Raw genomic sequence first — 23180 nt, forward strand, 5'->3', positions numbered from 1 at the left:
TTGGGTAGTGAAGACTCCAGGCCGATCTACCAGCAGAAATTGAGTGGGGAGAAATTCTTGGGCTTGTGTTTACAGCACTCCCACCCCAGTCCCACTGCACTAAAGCACAATGTGTGCAGGAAGCTCAGTGCTAGAGAGTGAGCAGCAAGGCCAGTACCCCCCACCTGCTGGGAGGTAGGCGAGTGGAGCTCAGGTGAGGGTACCGATGGCTGGACGACATGCTCAGTGTTGGGGTGATCAGACAATCAGGGAGAGGGAAAGGATACAGTAGAAGTGAGAAGATTGTCTCCGTCACCAGTGTGCTGTGCAGTGTACAGCTCCTTCGGGACAAAGTTTCCCCTTCTGTCACCTCCCCCACCCCACTCTGTAGCCACTAAACCCGTGCAGATTAAATGAAATAAAGATTGTCTAAGCTCTGGCTCCTGAACCTTTTGCTGCAAGACTTTCTGATCCTTTTACTAATCCAGACTGAAGCACAATTGTACAGCCTCATTCAAAGGACAATGAAATGATAACTTTTTTCATTATTTTATATCTAAAACCCTTTGATTTACAACAATCAGATTGTTCTATACATGAGCCTCTCAGATGATCTTTTAATTACAGTGGGATTTTTTATATCTGAATATCATCGACTATTGCTCTGCTTCAAAGCCTCATCATCACTCCAGTTGCTAACCTGCTCTCCACCTGCCCTGCCAGAGGGAGCCCTGGCAAAGGGCAGGAGTTCCAGCAATCTCTTAATCCCGATTTCAATATCAAATTGAGTGGGAGCTAAACATGGGCAACGCCAAGTTCCATGCAGAACTGCAACCTCATATTTAAAAATTATACTTTGAGCACAAGTGAGGTGATGGGTTGGTTTAATATTCAACATAACCAGTGGCAGAATCCAGTGTGGAGTTACATCTCACACCCAGCCAGAGACTCAGACAAGACACAATTGTACCTGCACGTGCTTCTGCTCCCAGTGCACAGTCTGCTTTGTAGAGCAGAGATTCTGATGGAATTTACACAAGGTAAGCATGTTACTGTTGAACCTTTGTAAACAGCAGACAGACATTAACTGGGGCTGTGAATCTACTCACAGAGGAGGGCTGGGGTGTCGTGAGCACATTGCCACAGTTCTCCCGGGGACAAGGTTCTGACGAGCTTCGGCAAAAGAAGTATTGCTGAGACTCTGGAGTCTAGATGGAATAGATCCATGGTTACTGCAGGACGTGAGGGAGGGAATTGCAGAGAATGCAAACTGCACAAGTTATAGCCTCATCCAAAAGCAAGGTTCATGGATAAACCCAGTGACCACAGACCTGTCTGTCTAACCTTGGTGTGGGGAAAGTTACAGAAACACTAATCAGAAAAACTTGTAGGCATGGTGAACGAACAGCAAGGATAGTCGGAGACTTCAAGCAGATACAGACAGGCTGGTGGAAGGGGCAGGGAGGTGGCAGTGGAATTTACTGCTGAGGTGAGAATTTGTTGGGGAGAATGAGAACAGGCAATATAAACCAGAGGGCAAGACTCTGGAAGAGGTAAAAGGGAGAGACCTGGGGGCAACTGAGTACCGACAGTGGCAGGGCGGGAAGTGGATCCTGGCTTTATAACCGGAGGCGCAGAGTGCGGGAGTGAGGACATTATAGCACACGGGTCAGCCACAGCTGCAGCTTCATGTCCAGTTCTGGGCCACACTTTAGGGAAGATGTGCATGCTCTGGAGAGGGAGTGGCAGATGTAGTCATAGAGTACTACAGCACAGAAACAGGCCCTTCAGCCCATCTAGTCCATACCAACCTGATCTGCCTAGTCCCAATTACCTGCACCCTGACCATATCCCTCCAAACCCCACCCATCCATGTACCTATCCAAACCTCTCTTATATGTTACAATTGAATCCGCATCTACCACTTCCGCTGGCAGGTTTCCCCTCAGATTCCCCTTAAATATTTCACTTTTTACCCTAAATCTGTGTCCTCCAGTTCTAGTCTCACCCAACCTGAGGGGGGAAAAGCCTGCATGCATTCACCCTATCTATACCCCTCATAATTTTGTATACCTCTGTGAGATCTCCCCTCATTCTCCTGCGCTCCAGGGAATAAAGTCCTAACCTATTCAACCTTTCCCTGTAACTCAGGTCCTCAAGTCCTGGCAACATCCTTGTAAACTTTCTCTACACTCTTTCAAGCTTATTGATATCTTTCCTGTAGGTAGGTGACCAGAACTGCAGAAAATACTCCAAATTCAGCCTCACCAACATCTTGTACAACTTCAATTCAACACCCTAACTCCTGTACTCAATGCCCTGATTTCTGAAGGCCAATGTGCCAAAAGCTCTCTTTACCACCCTATCTACCTGTAACACCACTTTCAAGGAACTATGGACCTGTATTCCCAGATCCCTGTGTTCTACCGTACACCTCAGTGCCCTACCATTCACTATGTAAGTCTTATCCTGGTTTGTCCTCCCAAAGTACAACACCTCACACTTGTCTGCATTAAATTCCATCTGTCATTTTTCAGCCCATTTTCCCAGCTGGTCCAGATCACACCACAAATTTACCACATTATCATCTAAATCGTTGGTTGTAGATGATAAACAACAATGGATCCAGCACTGACACCACTAGTCACAGGCCTCCAATCAGGGAGACAACCATATACTACCACTCGCTGGCTTCTCCCTATAAGCCAATGTTAAATCCAATTGGCTACTTCATCCTGAATGCCAAGTGACCTAACCTACTGTACCAGCCTCCCACATGGGACTTTGTCAAAGACCGTGCTGAAGTCCATGTAGACAATGTCCACGTAGACAATGTCCACCACCTTTCCCTCATCGACCTTCTTGGTAAGCTCTTTGAAAAACTCAATAAGATCAGTTAGACGTGACGTACCACGCAGAAAGCTGTTGACCATCCCTAATCAGGCCCCGTCTATCCAAATATGTACATATCCTGTCCCTCAGAAGATCTTCCAATAATTTACCCACGACTGACGTCAGGATCACCAGCCTATAATCACCTGGCTTATTCTTAGAGCCTTTCTTGAACAACGGAACAACATTAGCTATCCTCCAGTCCTCCGGCACCTCACCCCTGGCTAAGGACATTTTAAATATCTCTGCCAGGGCCCCTGAAATTTCTGCACCAGCCTCCCACAAGGTCCGAGGGGACACCTTGTCTGGCCCTGAGGATTTATCCACCTTCATTCACCTCCATTCACCTCAAGACAGCCAGCACCTCCTCTTCCGTAATCCACATATGGTCCATGACCTCAGGACTCTTTTGTCTTGGTTCTATATAGTCTCTGTGTCTGTCTCCAGAGTAAACACAGATGCAAAAAATTCACTTGAGATCTCCCCCATCTCTTTCGGCTCCACACGGATGACCACGCTCATCTTCAAGAGGACCAATTTTGTCTGTTGCTACCCTTTTGCTCTTAAATATAACGATGGAAATCCTTGGGATTCTCCTTCACCCTGTCTGCCAGAGTAACCTCATGTTCTCTTTTGGCCCTCCTGATTTCTCTCAAGTGTTCTCTTGCATTTCTTATACTCCTCAAGTACCTCATTTGATCCTAACGGCCTTTTCATGATATGTGCCAACTTCTTTTTCTTGACCAGGGCCTCAATATCCTTCGATAACCAAGGTTCCCTGAACCTCAGCCTTTTATTCTAACAGGAACATACAGATTCTGTACTCTCAATATTTCACTTTTGAAAGCCTCCCACTTACCAAGCATCTCTTTGCTGGAAAACAGCCTATCCCCATCCACCCCTGCCAGATCCCTTCTGATGCCATCAAAATTGGCCTTCCTCCAATTTAGAACCTCAACCCGAGGACCAGTCCTGTCCTTCTCCACGATTATCTTGAAACTAATGGAATTATGATCACTAGGTCCAAAGTGTTCCCCTGCACACACTTCCTGTCTCATTCCCTATGAGGAGATCCAGTATCACTGTCTCTATAGTTGGGACCTCTACATATTGATTGAGGAAACTTTCCTGACCACACTTAACAAACTCTGTCCCATCCAATCCCTTTACAGTATGGGAGTCCCAGTCAATATGTGGAAAGTTAAAATCACCGACTATCACAACCTTATTTTCCTTGCAACTGTCTGCTGTCTCTCTACAAATTTGTTCCTCTACATCCTGCTGCTAACTATCGGCAAGTCTGTAATATAGTTCCATTAACGTGGTCATCGCTTTTTTATTCCTCAGTTCCACCCATATTGCCTCATTAGACGAGCCCTCCAGTATGTCCTCTCTGAGCACTGCCATGACATTTTCCCTGATGAGTAATGCCACCCTCCCCCTTTAATACCACCGCCCCCCCATCATGTCAGAAACATCGGAACCCTGGAACATTGAGCTGCCAGTCCTGCCCTTCCTGCAACCAAGTTTCACTAATGGCGGCACATCATAATTCCACGTGCCGATCCATGCTCTAAGTTCATCTGCCTTACCTACAATACTCTCGCATTGAAATAGACGCATCTCAGAACATTAGTCCCACCATGCTCATCAAACAGTCAATTTCTGTCTTTGCTTGTAGGTTTAACATCTACTTTCCCCACCGCCCCTCCACTTGCTGCCCTGACACTCTGGTTCCCACCCCCCCACAACTCTAGTTTAACCCCCCCAAGCAGCACTAGCAAACCTTCCCGCAAGGATATTGGTCCCTCTGCAGTTCAGGTGCAAAATGTCCCATTTGTACAGATCCCACTTGCCCTGGAAGAGAGCCCAATGATCCATAAATCTGAAGCCCTCCTCCCTGCACCATCTCATTAGCCACATGTTAAACTGGGATCATTCTGAGGACGAGGGACTTTAGACCTGTGGAAGGACTGGAGAAGCTGGGGCTGATCTCCCAGGAACAGAGGCTGTGAGGGGATCTGATGGAGGGATTTATAATCACAAAGGGTACAGACTGAGATGACCGAGAGAAACTGTTCCCATTGGCAGAGGGGTCAAGTACCTGGGATGTAGAACGAAGGAGATTGGTAACAGAACCAAAAGTGACCTGAGGAAGAGTTTATTTCCTCAGTGAGTGGTGGGTCTGGAGTACACAGCCAGGGAAAGGAGTGGGGGCAGATACTATTGCCCCATGCTGGGAGTGGCCCTAGGAGAATGAGGAGCTGGTCAGGGAGGTGCCCCATGCTGGGAGTTGGGAGCAGGCCCTGGGGGGAGGAGACCATCCACATTCACCAGGGAGCTGACCAATCCCTTTGTACATCATCGTTCCACAGGACTGCTAGAGACTCCCTCATCCACTGCCAAGTCCATCCCCATGACTGGCCCCCCCACCCCTCTGCTAAAGGGGTCCCTGGAACTGGACGTAGCCATGGCCCAGACTCTGAAAAGGCAACTCCCCTCAGAGCCCAGAGCTGTGTGTCATCCCGAAGGCAGTGCCTGACAGAAATAACCTGCAGTACTGTCCCTGCCCTGGGAGGGTGTAGGGCGAGATTTACTCCGTATCTAACCCTTCTCTCCTTTAAACTTCCTTGGGGCTCCATGTTTCAAGATAACCACTGCCTGACCCATTCCCAGGTTACATTTGTTCCAGGATGTCCCTGGGGAGGGAGCGGACAGTATCTGCTGGCTCCCTGGCCTTTCGGGGCACTGCAAAGGAGGGGTGCACCCCGGATACTGAAAGCAACATTTTACATTAGTTATTTAAAACATCAACAAAATACTTTGTATTAAAACAAAAAAAAGGGACATTAACAAAGGGAAGACATGAAATGGGGGCCTGGAGACAAAACCAAAGAAAGGGTTAGACACAGAGCAATCCCCCTCTACACTGTCCTTTCATACACCCTCGGCACAGACGGCATGTATTGGAGCCAATTCCACTGACTGTTTCCAATGTTCACGTTAGAATGCAGCAACCTCGCAGGTCAATGCTAAGGTGCAAGATTCCACAAGCTACCAACATTGTCCTAGTGATACAGGATAGGCAGACTCAACATTTCATTGTGCCCACACCAGGATCCTCACATGGGCTTCCCTGGGCTTACATTTAATAATGTTTTCAGCATGAAATATTCAATTCAAAATCAATCATGTTAACAGGGAGGTCTAATGAGGTGCCTACTCCACCTGAAACCAGAGCCAGGTCTCAACTCGAGACCAGTCTAATCAGGAAATGGGACAAATCTCTTGTTGAAGGGCCCATTTCATGCAACCGATTCCTTCTGCCTCTGTCCCTGCCACATTGACTCCGCATCAAACACACGGTGGACTCTTCCTACCACTGGCCTCCCAATTTAAATGCTCATATCCCTCCAAGGCCCTGCCCTCCTTTCCTCTGGAGCCCCTTCGGGCCCTGGATATCTGTTAATTCCGCCTTCACTATCCCTGATGTTAAGCATCGTGTCTTTGGAGGTATTCTGTTGTCAAGGCCCTGATCTCTGGAATTCCCTCTGTAAGCCTCTCAGTTTCTCTCACTTTTCCTCCTTTAAGATGCTCCTGAAGACCTGCTTCTTTGACTAAGTTTTTGGTCATCTGTGTCAGTTTACATTTGTTCCTGTGAAACACCTTGGGATGTTTAGCAACATTGAAGGTGCTACATAAATGCAAGCTGTTGTTGCTGTACTTCAGCCTGTAGTTTCCCAGACCAGTTACTCTGCATCAACCTTCGCTGGACTCAGGTATGGAGCTGTTCACACAAAGGGACACTGGTATTCAGTCTGTAATTAATGGATTGAGAGCTTTGCAAATTGTGAAACTAAATTCAACTAAAGAAAAATGAGAACAAAACCGGCAGGTTGTTGGAAGGCACAACTTGCTCATTTTTTCTTTGTGGGAGAAAATGTGTTTTCTTATCTGGTCTGGCCCGATACACACCAACTTAATTACCCCTTAAATGCCCATAAAGTAACATATAGAACAACAAATGACCCCTTCGCCACAGCACAAGAACATGTAAAAATAACATAAACAGTAGCATGCCAGCACAATGGTATTCACAAAGTCAAGATTTATAGGTACAAAGCTTCGCAGGACCAGAGCCACACCAACCAGATTCCAGCCAAACTGTGCCGGTCAAACACGAGGCTGTTCCAGTGAGACCACAGCCGGGGCTCACACACGTCGATCCGCCTGCTACATCTCTCCCAGTTCTCCCTCCATTGTCCGCACAAGCACATACAGCTCTGCCAACCCCACAACCGAGGCCACAATAAGTGCACAGAGAACACACTGCAGCAGAAGGAGAGAGAGAGAGAGAGAGAGAGAGGCAAAGTCAGGAACAATCCTGTCCTAACACACACACATTTCATTCTCCTGGTACAGTCATTACCACCAAAGATTTGGAGCATGCAGATTCCTGCAGGGATGGCCTGGATGGTGTTCAGAAGCAGACCAGGGTAACTGTTCCTTCTCTAGCCCAGGGAGACAGAGGGGAGCCAAGAGCGGAGGAGGCACCGAGCTCCGGATCACACCAGTTGTCTATCAATCAGTCTGACCACAGCCCTCACATGAGTACAGGTCCCACATTCCATTCACACTCCAACATTGGCCAATTGCCCCAATAATGCCACCCCAGCTGCCAAACTTCCCCATCAAACCCCAAACCCCTGCCATCTGACTCTTCCTTAGCCCCAACCCTCCCATTAAACCCTTCCCACTAACCCCTCATCTTCAAAGTCTCCATTCCAACCCAATCCCACATCAAACCCCTCCCATCCCGTGAGATGCCATCAGGTTCCCCACACTCACCGCAGCTGGCTCCGTGAAGAAGTACTGACTGCCCAGGTAGGCACAGGCAAATGCGGCCCCCACCGTCACCATGAAGTTAAAAATTGTTACCACCAGCGCCTTGGCTGATCGCACTGCAACACAAACAGAGCAGAGGGAGACGTCAGCAAGGTTCGAAGGCCTACTCTGACACAGGAGATCAACAGTGCTGGCAATAAAAGCCTCAGAACCAGAAGAAACTACTCAAGGCACTGGAGGATTGGGAGCAGCATTTTTACAGTGTTGCTAATCCCAAGACCATGAGCAGGTCATGGACATGTGGATATGGCAGACAAGCTCTCCAACAATCGACATACACCAAGGTTATCCCAAGCCCTTTGCTATCAGCAGCAGAGATTATTTTGTTTGAAGTTTGTGCCTCATGTGATCCACATCAGGGAGACGGAACCTTCCTACTCCCAGACCCAGCACCCTACCAAGCACTTGGTGATCAGGAAGAGCATGGGTGAGCTGCAGAGCTCAGTACAAACGACCCCCGCGTTAGGGCGGAGGAGTTGCATTCCTAGAAAACGGTCCGTCTCGCGATTTTCCTGAATGTGAAGCCACACCATCTGCACGTCAAGAAACGCAAGTTGAAAACAAAATTATGTTTATTTCTTTACTTCTTTCCCCACATAAAACCCGTGAGAGTGAATTCTGTGTCCCGGATTTCTAGGTGATCTGTGAATTCTGTAAAGGTGAATTTTTGTAACCTGAACGGCCGTGACATGGGGGTCACCTGTACACAAGTAAACAGGAACAGGAAGAGGCCACTCGGCCCCTCAAACCTGCCCTACCATTCACTGTGATCACGGCTGATCTGCCCTAGGCCAGATCTCCATCGCCCTCCACCCCCCTGATTTTTAAAACATTTCTAACAATCCAACCTCCACAACTTTCAGGCCCAGAGAGTTCCAGACATTCACCACCCTCTGCAAGGGGAACTTCCTATATACCTCAGTTTAAATGACCAGCCCCTTATATTGAAAGTTTGTCCTCTTGTTCATGACTCTCCCACTAGTAAAAACATCCCAGAGAATTGAGGAATATGGACATTGTGTAGGCAGAGGGACTAGTTCAGTTAGGCGTTTAATCACTAGTGTAATTAGTTCGGCACAACATCGTGGGCCGAAGGGCCTGTTCTACCCATCAAGCCCTCTTATGTGTTTCAATAAGATCACCCCTCATCTTCTAAACACCAAAGGATATAGACCCAACACGTTTAGCCTGTGATGACAGGATGGTCCATCCAGTACTCCTGGACAGGGTGTACGATGACTGGATCAATAGTAAAGCTCCCCTTACATCATCCCAGCCCCGCTAGTGCCCATGACGATCTCAGTGTAACCTTTTAATGAGCTCTAGTTGACCAACAAACTCTCAGCTGCCAAAGTCACATTGAATGAAACTAGTCCAGATGTGCAGGTACATTGCCAGGGTGACCAACTCATTCCAGATCAGAAAACAAAGAAAACCACAGATGTTGGAAATCTGAATCAAAATAAAAATGCTGGAAGAACTCAGACAGTCAGGGAGCAGCTGTGGAAAGAGAAACCAGTTAACGTTTCAGGTCAGGGATACTTCTTTAGAACCTCAGGCCCCTCACCCTAAACGTTAACTGGTTTCTCTTTCCACCGCTGGCTGACTTGCTGACATCTTCCATCTTTTCTCTTGTTGTTTCGTCCTACATTGGGTCCTGCCCAAGTTAAGCTCCATTTGGATCTTCCCATTTGGATCCCGAGGAAAGCCTTCAGCCACTCACCTTGCCTCCCCATATCTCCCAGTGTGCCATATCGGTTTATCTGCTGGGAACAGAAAACAAAGGGAGGTTATCACAAAGCCGTGGTTTTATTCCCCCACAGTGCTGTCCTTCCACTGGACACTAGGTTGGACCAGAGTGGGACAAGTGGCCCAGAAGCCCTGGTAAAGATTACAACACCTGGCAGTTGACATTTTTGGTGATCCGTCTGTACTCCTCATTTGCCAACTTTGCTTTGATCTTTTCCAATCTGGCCACCAGCTCCGGGTTCTGAAAAAGACAGGGACATGACATAAGAAGAGGATCTTTAATATTTCACAACCGACAACTCTAACAAGATCCCTCAGCCCTTGTTCCTGTCCTCTCCAGAGAGTGCCAACTCCTTTTGGGAAGCTGCTGTTCACCAACAAAGAGTCAACAGACCACTGGGCTGCTGGAGATGGGAACACAGCCTGGTTTCTTCTGTTCCTCAACACACACAGCAGGATCTGAGGCTGGTGACCCACTGTGGCAACCTCGGTAGACGTTTGTACATTTTGTACAGTAATGTCCAGGATGATCAGATTTATTATGTCGCGAGGATGCAATGCAGGACCGGCCTTGTGTAAAAGGCAGCTCACTTCCTAAAGAGCACCCTCATTCACTCTCTGCTATGGGAGTGGTTATCCACCGATCAGTCGCTGGGAAACCATGACAAGAAAAGACAATGGATGAGGATTCACCTGCTGCCCTTCACATGCACCCAAGCCAAAGGTTTAGTGACATCAAAAATTGAAAATGGGAACTTCCATTTGGATCTCCACTCAGAAGAGAGAGAGAGAATAGTCAGGAGTCTGAGCTGTCAACCAGCTCACTCTGCTGGCCCAGGCTTCTGCCCATTGCGGGAAACATCCTGTACTGTACAATGTTTGACAGATTCCGGAGAGAAACCAGCTCAGCAATGTGTGATGCTCAGGGTCCAGGGCAACACCCAGGCAGGGTACAAACTCTGTGCCAACCAATTGGCTGGAGTGTTCAAGGACATCTTCAACCTCTCACTGCTGTGGTCTGAGGTTCCCACCTGCTTCAAAAGGGCATCAATCATACTGGTGCCCAAGAAGAGCAGGGTAAGCTGCCTCATCGACTATCACCTGGTAGCATGTCCATCTGCTGTGATGGCGTGCTTTGAGAGGTTGGTCATGGCTGGCATTAACTCCTGCCTGAGCAAGGACCTGGACCCGCTGCAATTTGCCTACCGCCACAACAGGTCTACAGCGGATGCAATCTCATTGGCTTTCCACTCTGCTTTGGAGCATCCAGACAACAGCAAAACATACATCAGGCAGCTGTTTATCAATTACAGCTTGGTATTCAACACCATCATCCCCTCAGTACTAATCAACAAGCTTCAAAACCTGGGCCTCTGTACCTCCCTCTGTAAATGGATCCTCGACTTCCTTATCAGTAGACCACAGTCAGTGCGGATTGGTAATAACATCTTCTCCTCGCTAACAATCAACACTGCTAAGCCCACTGCTCTACTCTCTCCACACTCATGACTGTGTGGCTCCGCACAGCTCAAATGCCATCTATAAATTCACCGATGACACCGCCGTTGTTGGCAGAATCTCAGATAGCAATGAGGTGGCATACAGGAGCGAGATAGATCAGCTGATTGAGTGGAGTCACAACAACAACCTCGCACTCAACATCAGCAAGACCAAGGAATTGATTGTGGTCTTCAGCAATGGGAAGTCAGGAGAACACACACCAGTCCTCATTGAGGGGTCAGCGGTGGAAAGGATGAGCAACTGCAAGTTCCTGGATGTCAACATCTCAGAGGATCCATCTTGGGCCCAACACATTGATGTAATCATGAAGGCGGCACGCCAGCGGCTCTACTTCATTAGGAGTTTGAGGAGATTTGTTATGTCACCAAACACTCTTGCAAGTTTCTACAGATGCACGGTGGAGAGCATTCAGACTGGTTGCATCACAGCTTGGTATCGAGGCTCCAATGTATAGGATCGGAAGAGGCTGCAGAGGGTTGTAGACCCAGCCAGTCCCATCATGGGCACAACCCTCCCCGCCATCGAGGACATCTTCAAGAGGTGGTACCTCAAGAAGGCAGCATCCATCACTAAGGACCCTCATCTTGTGGGACATGGCCTCTTCATGTAACTATATCAGGGAGGAACATAGAACAGTACAGCACAGTACAGGCCCTTCAGCCCATGATGTTGTACTGACCTATATAAACACCAACCCCACGATCAATCTAACCCTTCCCTCCTACATAGCCCATAACTCTCCATTTTTCTTAATCCATGTGCCTATCTAAGAGTCTTTTAAATGTTGTTATTGTATCAGCCTCTACCACCACCCCCAGCAGTGCGTTCCAGGCACCCACCACTCTGATATCTCCCTTAAACTTTCCCCCACTCACCTTAAATGGATGTCCTCTGATATGGGCCATTGCTGCCCTGGGAAAAAGGTGCTGACCATCCACTCTGTCTATGCCCCTCATATCTTAATCACTTCTATCAAGTTACCTCTCATCCTCCGTTGCTCCAAAGAGAAAAACCCTAGCTAGCTCAACCTTTTCTCATAGGACATGTTCTCTAATCTAGGCAGCATCCTGGTAAATCTCCTCTGCACCCTCTCAAAAGCTTCCACATCCTTACTATAGTGAGGTGACCAGAACTGAACACAATACTCTAACCAGAGTTTTATAGAGCTGCAACATTACCTTGTGGCTCTTGAACTCAATCCCCTCACTAATGAAGGCCAACACACCATATGCCTTCATAACCGCCCCATCAACTTGCACAACAACTTTGAGGGATCTATGGACTTGGACCCCAAGGTCCCTCTTTTCCTCCACACTGCTCAGAATCCTGCCATTAACCCTGTACTCCACCTTCAAGTTGGACCTTCCAAAGTGTATCACTTCACACTTTTCCGGGTTGAACTCCATCTGCCACTTCTCCGCCCAACTCTGCATCCTGTCTATATCCTGTTGTAACATACGACAACCTTCTACACTATCCACAACACCACCAATCTTCGTGTCATCTGCAAACTTACTAACCCATCCCTCCACATCCTCATCCAAGTCATTTATAAAAATCACAAAGAGCAGGGGTCCCAGAACAGATCCCTGAGGAACACCACTAGTCACCGACCTCCGGGCAGAATATGCTCCATCTACTACCACCATCTGCCTTCTGTGGGGAAGCCAATTCTAAATCCATGCAGCCAAGTCTCCAAGGATCCATTCCTCATGACTTTATGGATGAGCCTACCATGGGGAACCTTGTCAAATGCTTTAATGAAGTCCATATACACCACATCCACCACTTTACCTTCATCAATTTCTTTTGTTACCTCCTTGAAAAAACTTAATTAGGCTCGTGAGGCATGGCCTACTCCTCACACAGCACATTGACTGCCCCTAATAAGACAATGCTTCTCCAAAATGCTCGTAAATCCTGTCCCTAAGAATCCTCTCCAATAGCTTGCCCACCACTGATATAAGACTCACTGGTCTATAATTCCCAGGATTATCCCTATTATCTTTCTCGAACAAGGGAACAACATTTGCCATCCTCTAATCCTCTGGTATCACTCCTGTGGCCAAGGAGGACGCAAATATCATCGTCAATGCCCAAGCAATCTCTTCCCTTGCTTCCCATAGGACCCTGGGGTATATCCCATCTGGCCCTGGGAACTCATCCATCCTAATGTTTTTCAGAAGCTCCAACACTACTTCTTTCTTAACCTCGACATGCTCCAGCACATTAGCCTGTTCTACGCTGACCTCACATTCATCAAAGTCCCTCTCCCTGGTAAGCACTGAATCAAAGTATTCATTAAGGACCTTCCCTACCTCCTCCGCCTCCAGGAACACATTTCCCCCTTTACCCGAGTGGCCCTACCCTCACTCTAGTCACCTTCCTGTTCTTTACGTACAAGTAGAACACCTTGGAGGTACAGGATCCTGAAGACCCACACTCAACATTTTAGGAACAGCTTCTTCCCCTCTGCCATCAGATTTCTGAACGGTCCATGAACACTACCTCATTATTCCTTTTCTGCACGATTGATTTATTTTTGTAACTTACAGTAATTTTTCTGTCTTGAACTGTACTGCTGCCACAAAACAACACATTTCACGACACATCAGTGATAATAAACCTGATTCTGTACACCTGGCGGAAGGGACTCCTCACTCCCAGATTCCTGCACCGCCCCCTGGGCAGGCATGAGGGGGCAAATGGCCCACTCCAGCTTCTATTGATTTTATGGTCTGTTCTTTTAAACATATCCACAGGAACTTTTATAGTATGGTTTCATGTTTTCCATTTTCCCTTTCTTGGCCCTCATGGAGTCAGAGTCCAGGTGCCCATATCTGTGCCCTTCGGCCCACCACCTCCATGCTAACCTTTTCCCCTAACTACACTAATCCCATTTGCCCATAATTGGTCCACATCCTTCTATCCCTTGCCAATTTAGTGCTTGTATAAATGTCACTTATTATGTCTCATTTCACCACCACCTGACATCAAGTTCCAGATGACACCCACTTTCTGTGTAAACACTTTCCCTTCAGATCCCCTTTAAAACTCCTTCCTCTCACCTTAAACCTATGCCCTCTTGTTTTTGATGCCCTTACCATGGGAAAAAGATTTGAACTATCTGCCCATCTATGCCTCTTATAATTTTATATAACTCTATTAGGTCACCCCTCATCTTCCTTCGCTCCAGGGAAAACAAGCCCAGCCTATCCAAACTCTCCCCATAACTAAAGTCCTCCAATCCAGCCAACATAGAACACTACAGCATAGTACAGGCCCTTCAGCCCAGTGTTGTGCTGATATTTTATCCTGCTCTAAGATCTATCTAACCCTTCCCTCCTACATAGCCCCCCATTTTTCTAACATTCATGTGTCTATCTAAGAGTCTCTTAAATATCCCTAATGTGTCTGCCCCCACAACCTCTGCTGGCAGTACATTCCATGCACCCACCACTCTCCATGTAATAAACTTACCCCTGACATCCCACTTATACCTTCCTCCAATCACCTTAAAATTATGTCCCCTCATGTTAGCCATTGTCGCCTTGGGAAAAAGTCTCTGACTGTCCACTCGATCTATGCCTCTTATCATCTTGTACACCTCTATCAAGTCACCTCTCATCCTCCTTCCCTCCAAAGAGAAAAGGCCAAGCTCGCTCAACCTATCCTCATAAGACATGCTCTCCAATCCAGGCAACATCCTGGTAAATCTCCTCTGCACCCTCTCTAAAGCTTCCACATCCTTCCTATAATGAAGTGACCAGAACTGAACACAATACTCTTAAGTGTGGTCTAACCAAAGTTCTATAGAGCTGCAACGTTACCTCACGGCTCTTGAACTTAATACCTTGACTAATGAAGGCCAACACTCCATATGCCTCCTTAACAACCCTATCGACCTGCATGGCAACCTGAGGGATCTATGGATATGGACCACAAGATCCCTCTGTTCCTCCACACTGCTAAGAGTCCTGCCACTAACCTTGTATTCTGCCTTCAAATTCGATCTCCTGAAGTGTATCACTTCACACTTAGCCAGGTTGAACTCCATCTGTCACTTCTCAGCCCAGCTCTGCATCCTATCAATATGCTGTTGTAATCTACAGCAACCTTCTACACTGTCCACTACACCACCAACATCAGTATAGTACATCTTTCATGTGGGTGAATCTCCTTTGCACTCTCTCTGGCAAAGCCACATCCTTCCTGTAGCATGGCAACCAGAACTGCACACAGTACTCTAAGTGCAGCCTAATCAGTGCTTTGGAAAGTTGCAATATTATGCCCCAACTTTTATATCCTATGCCCTGACCTTTGAAGGCAGGCATACCATTTGCCTTCTTCACCACCCTATCCAGCTATGTTGCCACTTTCCGGGAACTATGGACTTGAACCCCAAGATCCCTCTGTTCACTAATGTACCTTAGTGCCCCACCATTTACTGTGTATATGTAGCGGGGGCGGCACGGTAGCATAACGGTTAGCGCAACGCTATTACAACGCCAGCGATCGGGCTTCGATTCCCATCGCTGTCTGTAAGGAGTTTGTACGTTCTCCCATGTCTGTGTGGGTTTCCTCCAGGTGCTCTGGTTTCCTCCCACATTCCAAAGACGTACAGGTAGGTTAATATGGGTTTTTAAAAATGGGCAGCGCGGATTTGTTGGGCCAGAAGGGCCTGTTACCATGTTGTAAATAAAAATTTAAAATTAAAAAAAATTTTTAAAACTTTTTAAAAATGTCCCACCCTAATCTGACTTCCCAAAACCCATTACCTCACACTTGTCAGGATTAAATTCCATCTTTCAATGCTGTTCACCCTTCCAACTGACCTAATTCTGCTGCAGCCTTAGACAACCTTTCTTGCTATTCACAACACCACAAACTTCTGTTTCATTTGCAAACTTACTAATCATACCTCCAACATTCACATCCAAGTCGCTGATGTATACCACAGACAGCAAAGGTCCCAGCACCGATCCCTGTCACAGACGTCCAATCTGAAAATTAATCTTCCACCATTACCCTCTCCCTCCTATCAACAAGCCATCTTTGGATCCAATAGCCAACTTGCCTTGGATCCCATATGCCTTAAGTGTCTAGACAAGCCCATCATGTGGGTCCTTACTGAAGTCCATATGCACGATCTACCACCCTGCCTTCATCAGCCTCCTTGGTTACCTTTTTGTGAATTATGACATTCTCAATCCTCAGCCTTACCAGTGACAATGGAGTCAGAATCAGGTTTATTATCACCGTCTTACATGATGTGAACTTTGTTTTGTGGCAGCAGTACAGTGCAATCACAGGAGAGTTGATGGGAATAGGAGAGAGAATCAGTTCCAAGACTGCTGGAGCTGGTATGGACTCAATGGGCCTTCTGGTTTGACAGGGTAGATGCAGGGATGTCTTTGTCCTGGACAGGGTGTGTGCAACCAGCCAGCACAGCCTCTAAGTATGGGATGGACATTCGCGACAGAGTTAAAAAGGAATTTTTTCCACCCAGAACATAGTGAATCTTTGAATTTCTCTGCCCAAGAGGCCGATGAGGCTCAGTCACTGACTACATCGAAGGCAGAGATCAATAGGTTTTGGACATTAATGGATTCAAGGGACATGGGGATGGTGCAGGAAAGTGGGGCTGAAGTTCCGTGATCAGCTGTGTTGACCGGTGGAGCAAGCAGTAGGGACCTAATGACCTGCTGCTGCTTTCTCTGAGGACAGTGTGGCACCAGTGAGTGGGAGGGTGGTGCAGACCAGTGCCCAGTGCAGAAGCCAGTATAAGGGAAGCATTCCACCACCACCCACCTCAGTAACCTCATCCCATATTCTGTACTCACCCTCTCAGGCAATTTCACTTCTGGTGTAAATATTTCTGCTCCCTCCAGAAGTTCGTGCAGATACACAGGAAACCCTGTAAACAAAGCACACAAACCATCGCAGCTCAGCAACTTGGTTCAAGGGAGGACTACTGAAAGCACCAGGGAGGACTCCAATCCATGGACACACAATACCATCAATGAAAAGTTGTCCAGCCACTCAATCCAATACCAGATTCACTGAGCCAGCACTTCAGAAGGGAGAGCCATAGGAGGAGCTGCACGAGTAACAACTCACACAAGACAGAGAGATCAGCCAGTAGTGAGCAGGCATAAATGGGCTACTTCTGCTGGACAAGTGTGATGAATGGTGTGCCACACAGACTGGTGCAGGGCCTCAACTTTTCACAATCCATGTCAGTGACTTGGATGAAAATGCCGAAGGTATGACTGCTGGTGTTGCTGAAAACACAAGGAGAGGTAGGAAGGAGATAGAGCTAGGTTAAATGAGGGGGCAAAGATCTGGCAAAGAGTGTAATGTGGGAAAATGGGAAATTGTCCATTTTGGCAGGAAAAAGAACCCATTGTCTTGGCAGGTAGGCAGTACTGAGGGAGTACCACCCTGCTGGAGGTGGAGACGGGACCAAAGGATTGCCACCCTGCACTGTCAGAGAGGCAGTGGTGACTGTAAGGGAGCAGTAAAAGGGCTGCACTGTATTGATAGAGGGGCTGTATGAAGGTAGCACTGTACTGCATCATCAGAGGTGCAATACTGAGTGAGCAGGAACCTCATTGCTGAGGGAGCATCGCACTATCAGGGGTGGGGGAGGAGGGAGCACAAATGTTGCTGATTTTCTGTGGAAGAGGCAGTGCTGAGGAAGCACAGCACTGTCAGAGGTAGTAGTTTGGTTCGGTATTCGGTGAAGATATTACAGGGAGTTTGAGCACACTACATAGATTGAGTTTGAGGCTGTGGACAGTGAGCCACTGTGGACTGTGAAATATGTAAATTCATACTTATATAACACCTTTCACATTGTCAGTTCCTGAACTTTACACCACAACTTTTGAAGTTCAGTTGCAGTTGTAGAGGCAGAGGCACAGGCACACGGCAAGGTTTTATAAACATTTAGGTCAGTGACCAGTGAGTGCTGTCTATGGTGTTGAAACTCAAAAATCAAAATAACACTAAATCACAAGGAATCATGGAATTAAAAACCAGCCTTTCATTTTCCCTGTCACAGAACATCTGTGCAACCCATTCCACATCTGACCAACAGTTAACAGGAACTAGCTAACACCATCATTCTGGTCGCAGCTAGTTAACCAGAGAACAATTGAGGCCAGATTACTCACCTTTCTTTTGTAAGAATCTGTGAAGTTTTCTCAGGAGGGTGAAAGGAACCGTGGGGGTGGGTTTTGTTCCTGTGAAGCAGGATTCGAGTTCAGAGTGCAGATCCATAGGCATGGAATGATCCTCTTTCAGTGCAAGGTCGAGCTGCTGTAGGAAGCTGTCCCTCACTCGCAGAGCACGTGCCATGGGTGTCGCGATGTGAGCAGTTCAAAGTGGAGTGAGCAGGCACTAAAGTGGCAGTCTGGGGGAGCTGATCACAACAAACACATTAACACCAAGCAAAGCAAAAGGTAGGACAAGTAACTGGCAATTGCTTTATTATTGTCACATGTACCAAGGTACAGTACTTTGTTTTGTTGCCATCCAGACAGATCATTCCAAACACAAGTACATCGAGTACACAAGTAGAAAAGGAAAAACAATAACAGAATGCAGAGTATAGTATTACAGTTACAGAGAAAGTACAGTGCAGGTAGACAAATAAAATGCAAGGGCCACTACAAGGTAGCTTGACAGATCAAGAGTTCATCTTTACTGTACAAGAGGTCTGCTCAAGAGTCACGGGATAGAAATATTGAAATAGAAAACATTAAATGTAATTCCATCCTATAAACACCTTAGAAATTATAAATGCAAAGAGTCCTTGAGTCAAAGAAATCATTCCAAATATATAGTTTAGTTAATCGGATCATAAAGTTGCAATCAGAGAATAGCTAGAGAAATACAGATGGCAATTGAAGGTCCAAAGTGAAAATGTGTTTAGAGTACATAACACAAGAACTATGTTGCTGGACTCAAGCTCCACCATGACAACTGGGAAGTTTAAATTCAGAGTATTAAACAAATCTGAAATGAAAAGTCAATACCAGTAACTAACCCTGAAACTGACCTGGTTCCCTTGTTCAGGGAAAGAGTTCTGCTCTCACTTATCAATCTGGCCTAAGGTTTTTTTTACTCATTTTTGGTACATGGACTCACTAGCAAGACCAGCATTTAACGTGCATCTCTAATTGCCCTTAGGAAGGTGATGAGCTACCTTCTTGAAGTGCTGTAGTCGTTATGGTGAAGGTTCACCACAGTGCTCTTCGTTGTAGAGACATAGAGCACGGCAACATGCCCTTTGGCCCAACGCAATGCCACCCTAAGTGCCTACCTGAGCTAGTTCCATTGACCTGTGTTTGGTCCAGATCCCTCAAACCGGTCCTATCAATGTACCTGTCCAAATGTTTTTAATGTAATTGTACTCCTTTGGCAAATTGTTCCATTTACCTACTGCCCTCTGTATGAAAAATTTGTCCCTCAGATTCCATTTAACTCCTTGCGTAAACCAATGCTGTCCAGCTTTAGACTCTAATGCCCTGGGAAAAAGACCAACGACCTTATCTATATCCCTCCCCTTTCTCCCTCACTACTCCCCCTTCCCCCCTCTCACTCCACCTCACTCCCCCCCACCCTCACTCCACCTCCCTTCCCCCCGCTCCACCCTCCCCCTCACTCCCCCTCCACCCTCCCCCTCACTCCCCCTCCACCCTCATTCCCCCATTCGCACTTCCCCTCCACCCTCACTTCACCTCCACTCCCCAACCCCTCCTCCACTTCCTCAACACCCCCTCACCCCCTCCACTCCCGCTTCCCCTCCCTCAACCTCCCCTCACTCCCCCTACTCTTCCCGGCCGACCCGCTGGGCATCTCCCGCGCTCTCCGGGTGCCCCTCCCGGCCGCTGCGGAGGTCTGATGGGACAGAACGTTTACCTGTTACCGGGCGTTTTGACCGGAGACCCGAGCAGAGCTCCGGGTACAGCGCCCGTACGTAATGTGTAAAATCAGAGCGACCCCCAGTTCAGCCGCTGCTCATGTTCCGTTCCCGATGTTAAATCCCGGGGAAGGAAGCAGCCCCGACGAGGTAACTCCGCCCTGAGCTCCAAGCGCCGACCTTGCAGCAACTCAAGGCGCAGGCTGCAGGCCCCGCTAGGCCCATCGCCATGGCAACCGGCGCCATCTTGGTTGTGGGCAGCGAGGCCTGGGGCTGGATTAGCGAAGACGGCCGGCCGGGGCCCGCTGCCACCGCCCGCCCCGCACAGGCCCCGCCCCGCACTGTCATGGCGGCTCCGGCCTTCGGCTGGTGCGTGTCGGCCTTGGCCAGGAACCCGGTGGCCGCGCTCCGGGCCCTAGCCGTCTGCCGCGCCTGCAGCATCGGCCAGCGGCACCAGCACGCCCGGCTCCTGTCGTCCAGGTCAGTCCCCGGCTCTGCCGAGGAGGAAATGGGAGCCAAGGTTATGGAGAGTGCCGAATGACGCCCGTCTCTCCCCCTCCTCCCCTCCCCCCCTCCTCCCACTCCCCCCCCTCCCCTCCTCCCACTCCCCCCCCTCCTCCCCCCCTCCCCCCCCTCCTCCCCCTCCCCCCTCCTCCCCCTCCCCCTCCTCCCCCTCTCCCCCCTCCCCTCCTCCCCTCCTCCCCCCTCCCCTCCTCCCCCTCCTCTCCCCTCCCCTCCTCCTCCCACTTCCCCCCTCCCCTCCTCCCCCTCCCCCCTCTCCCCTCCCCTCCTCCCCCTCCTCCCCTCCTCCCCCTCCTCCCCTCCTCTCCCCCCTCCCCTCCTCTCCCCCCTCCCCCCCTCACTCCCCCTCCCCCCCTCACTCCCCCCTCCCCCCCCTCACTCCCCCCTCCCCCCCTCCCCCCCCTCCCCTCCCTCCCTCCCTCCCTCCCTCCCCTCCCTCCCCTCCCTCCCCCCCTCCCCTCCCTCCCCTCCCTCCCCCCTCCCCTCCCTCCCCTCCCTCCCCTCCCTCCCCTCCTCCCCTCCCTCCCCTCCTCCCCCTCCCCCCCTCCCTCCCCTCCTCCCCCTCCCCCCCCTCCCTCCCCTCCTCCCCCCCCTCCCTCCCCTCCTCCCCCCCTCCCCCCCCTCTCCTCCCCTCCTCCCCCTCCCCTCCCTCTTCTCCCCTCCTCCCCCTCCCCTCCCTCCCCTCCTCCCCCTCCCCTCCCTCTTCTCCCCTCCTCCCCCTCCCCTCCTCCCCCTCCCTCCTCCCCTCCCCCTTCTCCCCTCCCCCCCTCCCCCTCCCTCCCCTCCCCTCCCCTCCCCCTCCTCCCCCTCCCCTCCTCCCCCTCCCTCCTCCCCTCCTCCCCTCCCCCTCCCCCTCCCCCCCCTCCCCCTCCTCCCCCTCCCCCCCTCCCCCTCCTCCCCCTCCCCCCCCTCCCCCTCCCCCTCCCCCTCCTCCCCCTCCCCCTCCTCCCCCTCCCCCCCCTCCCCCTCCCCTCCTCCCCCTCCCCCCCCTCCCCTCCTCCCCCTCCCCCCCCTCCCCCTCCTCCCCCTCCCCCCCCTCCCCCTCCTCCCCCTCCCCCCCCTCCTCCCCCTCCCCCCCTCCCCCCTCCTCCCCCTCCCCCCCCCCTCCTCCCCCTCCCCCCCTCCCCCTCCTCCCCCTCCCCCCCTCCCCCTCCTCCCCTCCCCCCCTCCCCCTCCTCCCCCTCCTCCCCCACTCCACCCCTCCCCCACTCCACCTCCCTCCATCCCCCTATCACTCCCCCCTTTTATCCCCCAGATTCTCCCTCCCCCCTGCCCTGTTTCTTCCCCCTTCCCCTCCCCCCTCAGTCTCTTTCCCCCATGGTCTCTTACCCCTCCCAGCCTCTTTCCCCCCTCCCCCCCCCCCCGGTTTCTCTCCTCCCCCAAACCCGCGTTTCTCTTTGCTCTTCCCCATCCCACTGTGCTGTCCACCTGATCGCTTCCCAACTGCACACCCTACAACCAGATCCCCCTTCTCACTTTTCTCTCGCCCCCCCCCCCCATTACCCCACACGTCCTCATTTTCCAAATACCCGCATTTCGCCTGCCCGCTCTTTCTGCTTCTCTTACCCTCATACCAACACCTAGCCATCATCTTGCTCTGCACCCTCTTGAACAGACATTTCACACTGAAGATGAATTCTTGATCTCCCAATCTTCGTTGTCATGGCCCTTGCACTTTATTTGTTTACGTTCAGTGCACTTTCTCTGTAGCTGCAACACTATTCTGCATTCTGTTTTTTTCATTACCTCAGTGTACTTGTGTGTGGCATGATCTGCCGGATGGCACGCAAACAAAGTTTTGCATTGTATCTTGATACACGAGACAATTAACCAGTACCATCCACTGTCAGATCTCTTCTAAATTAGTTACTTTAATATTCCTAGGAATCGCCCTGAAGGCAAAGTGTTGGAAACAGTTGGAGTTTTTGAGGCGCCAAAACAGCAAGGGAAATATGAAACAGGTCAGGTAAGAGAAAGCCAAGAACTGTGTTCAGGTTGGAAGTCAGTAGGCAGGGTGCCAGGTTGGAGGGCTTCTGGCCTCACATGTCATGGGAACATGAGAAAATGGGAGCAGGGGCAGGCCACTTGTCTAATCTTGTATGTTTCAATAAGATTACCCCTCATTCTTCTAAACTCCAAAGAATAGAGAGAGTTGTACAGCATGGAGACAGGCCCTTTTACCTAACTTGTCCATGCCAACCAAGTTGTCTACAAGTGAGTCCTATTTCCCCACATTTGGCCCTCATCCCTCTAAACCTTTCCTACGCACATACATGTCATATATAGATCTGATTTCCATAGCTGTGTGATAGGACAACCCTGTTATCCCAGGAATTTCCTTTGGACTGCCTCCAATGCCAGTATATCCGTTCCTAAATAAGGGGACCAGAACTCTGTGCAGTACTTCAGGGGCCTCCCCAGTGTCCTGTGCCATTATGACAATACTACCCTTCCCTAAACTCCAACCCTCCTGCAGTAAAGGCCAATGTGCCCCTTGCCTTCCTAACCACTTGTGAGCTATGATATAGACACAAAAAATTCTGCAGATGCTGTAAACTGGAGCAACACACACGAAATGCTGGAGGAACTCAGCAGATCAGGCAGCATCCATGGAGGGAAATAACCAGTCGACATTTCTGGTCAAGACCCTTCATCAGGACTGGAAAGAAAGAGGGCAGAAGCC

At 49.6% G+C, this 23180-nt stretch overlaps 2 protein-coding genes across 5 annotated transcripts in view; one reads left to right on the forward strand and one right to left on the reverse strand.

Annotated features, from left to right (window-relative positions):
* Nucleotides 1-420: 420 nt before the first annotated feature.
* tmem199 (transmembrane protein 199) lies at nucleotides 421-20124 on the reverse strand. Of its 4 annotated transcripts, none has more exons than XM_052035408.1 (7): nucleotides 19975-20124; nucleotides 18225-18472; nucleotides 16890-16963; nucleotides 9677-9766; nucleotides 9500-9539; nucleotides 7720-7832; nucleotides 421-7200 (listed from the first exon to the last, which is right to left on the reverse strand). In XM_052035408.1, the coding sequence occupies exons 2-7, from the start codon at nucleotides 18406-18408 to the stop codon at nucleotides 7105-7107; spliced, it is 597 nt and encodes a 198-aa protein (XP_051891368.1). In that variant the 5' UTR covers nucleotides 18409-18472; nucleotides 19975-20124; the 3' UTR covers nucleotides 421-7104. The 4 variants fall into 4 exon arrangements, with proteins under 4 accessions (XP_051891368.1, XP_051891365.1, XP_051891367.1 ...); XM_052035405.1 differs by having other exon boundaries at nucleotides 9500-9542; XM_052035407.1 differs by lacking the exon at nucleotides 19975-20124 and adding an exon at nucleotides 19376-19585 and having other exon boundaries at nucleotides 9500-9542.
* Nucleotides 20125-20133: 9 nt separating this feature from the next.
* poldip2 (polymerase (DNA-directed), delta interacting protein 2) overlaps nucleotides 20134-23180 on the forward strand; it is a 37269-nt gene continuing 34222 nt past the window's right edge. The window contains exons 1-2 of the mRNA XM_052035404.1: nucleotides 20134-20455; nucleotides 22382-22463. Of these exons, the coding sequence (XP_051891364.1) occupies nucleotides 20205-20455; nucleotides 22382-22463 (333 nt within the window). The 5' untranslated portion in view covers nucleotides 20134-20204. The remainder of the gene's footprint in view (nucleotides 20456-22381; nucleotides 22464-23180) is intronic.

Source organism: Pristis pectinata, chromosome 21 (genome assembly GCF_009764475.1).
Source record: "Pristis pectinata isolate sPriPec2 chromosome 21, sPriPec2.1.pri, whole genome shotgun sequence".
NCBI lineage: Eukaryota > Metazoa > Chordata > Chondrichthyes > Rhinopristiformes > Pristidae > Pristis > Pristis pectinata.

Coding starts and splice junctions, on each gene's coding strand:
- tmem199 (XM_052035405.1), bottom strand. CDS start 18,408: ATGGCACGTGCTCTGCGAGTGAGGGACAGCTTCCTACAGCAGCTCGAC. Junction 9,543..9,676: donor CCAAAAATGTCAACTGCCAG/GTGTTGTAATCT, acceptor TTCTGTTCCCAG/CAGATAAACCGATATGGCAC. Junction 7,201..7,719: donor TCTTCACGGAGCCAGCTGCG/GTGAGTGTGGGG, acceptor CTTCTGCTGCAG/TGTGTTCTCTGTGCACTTAT.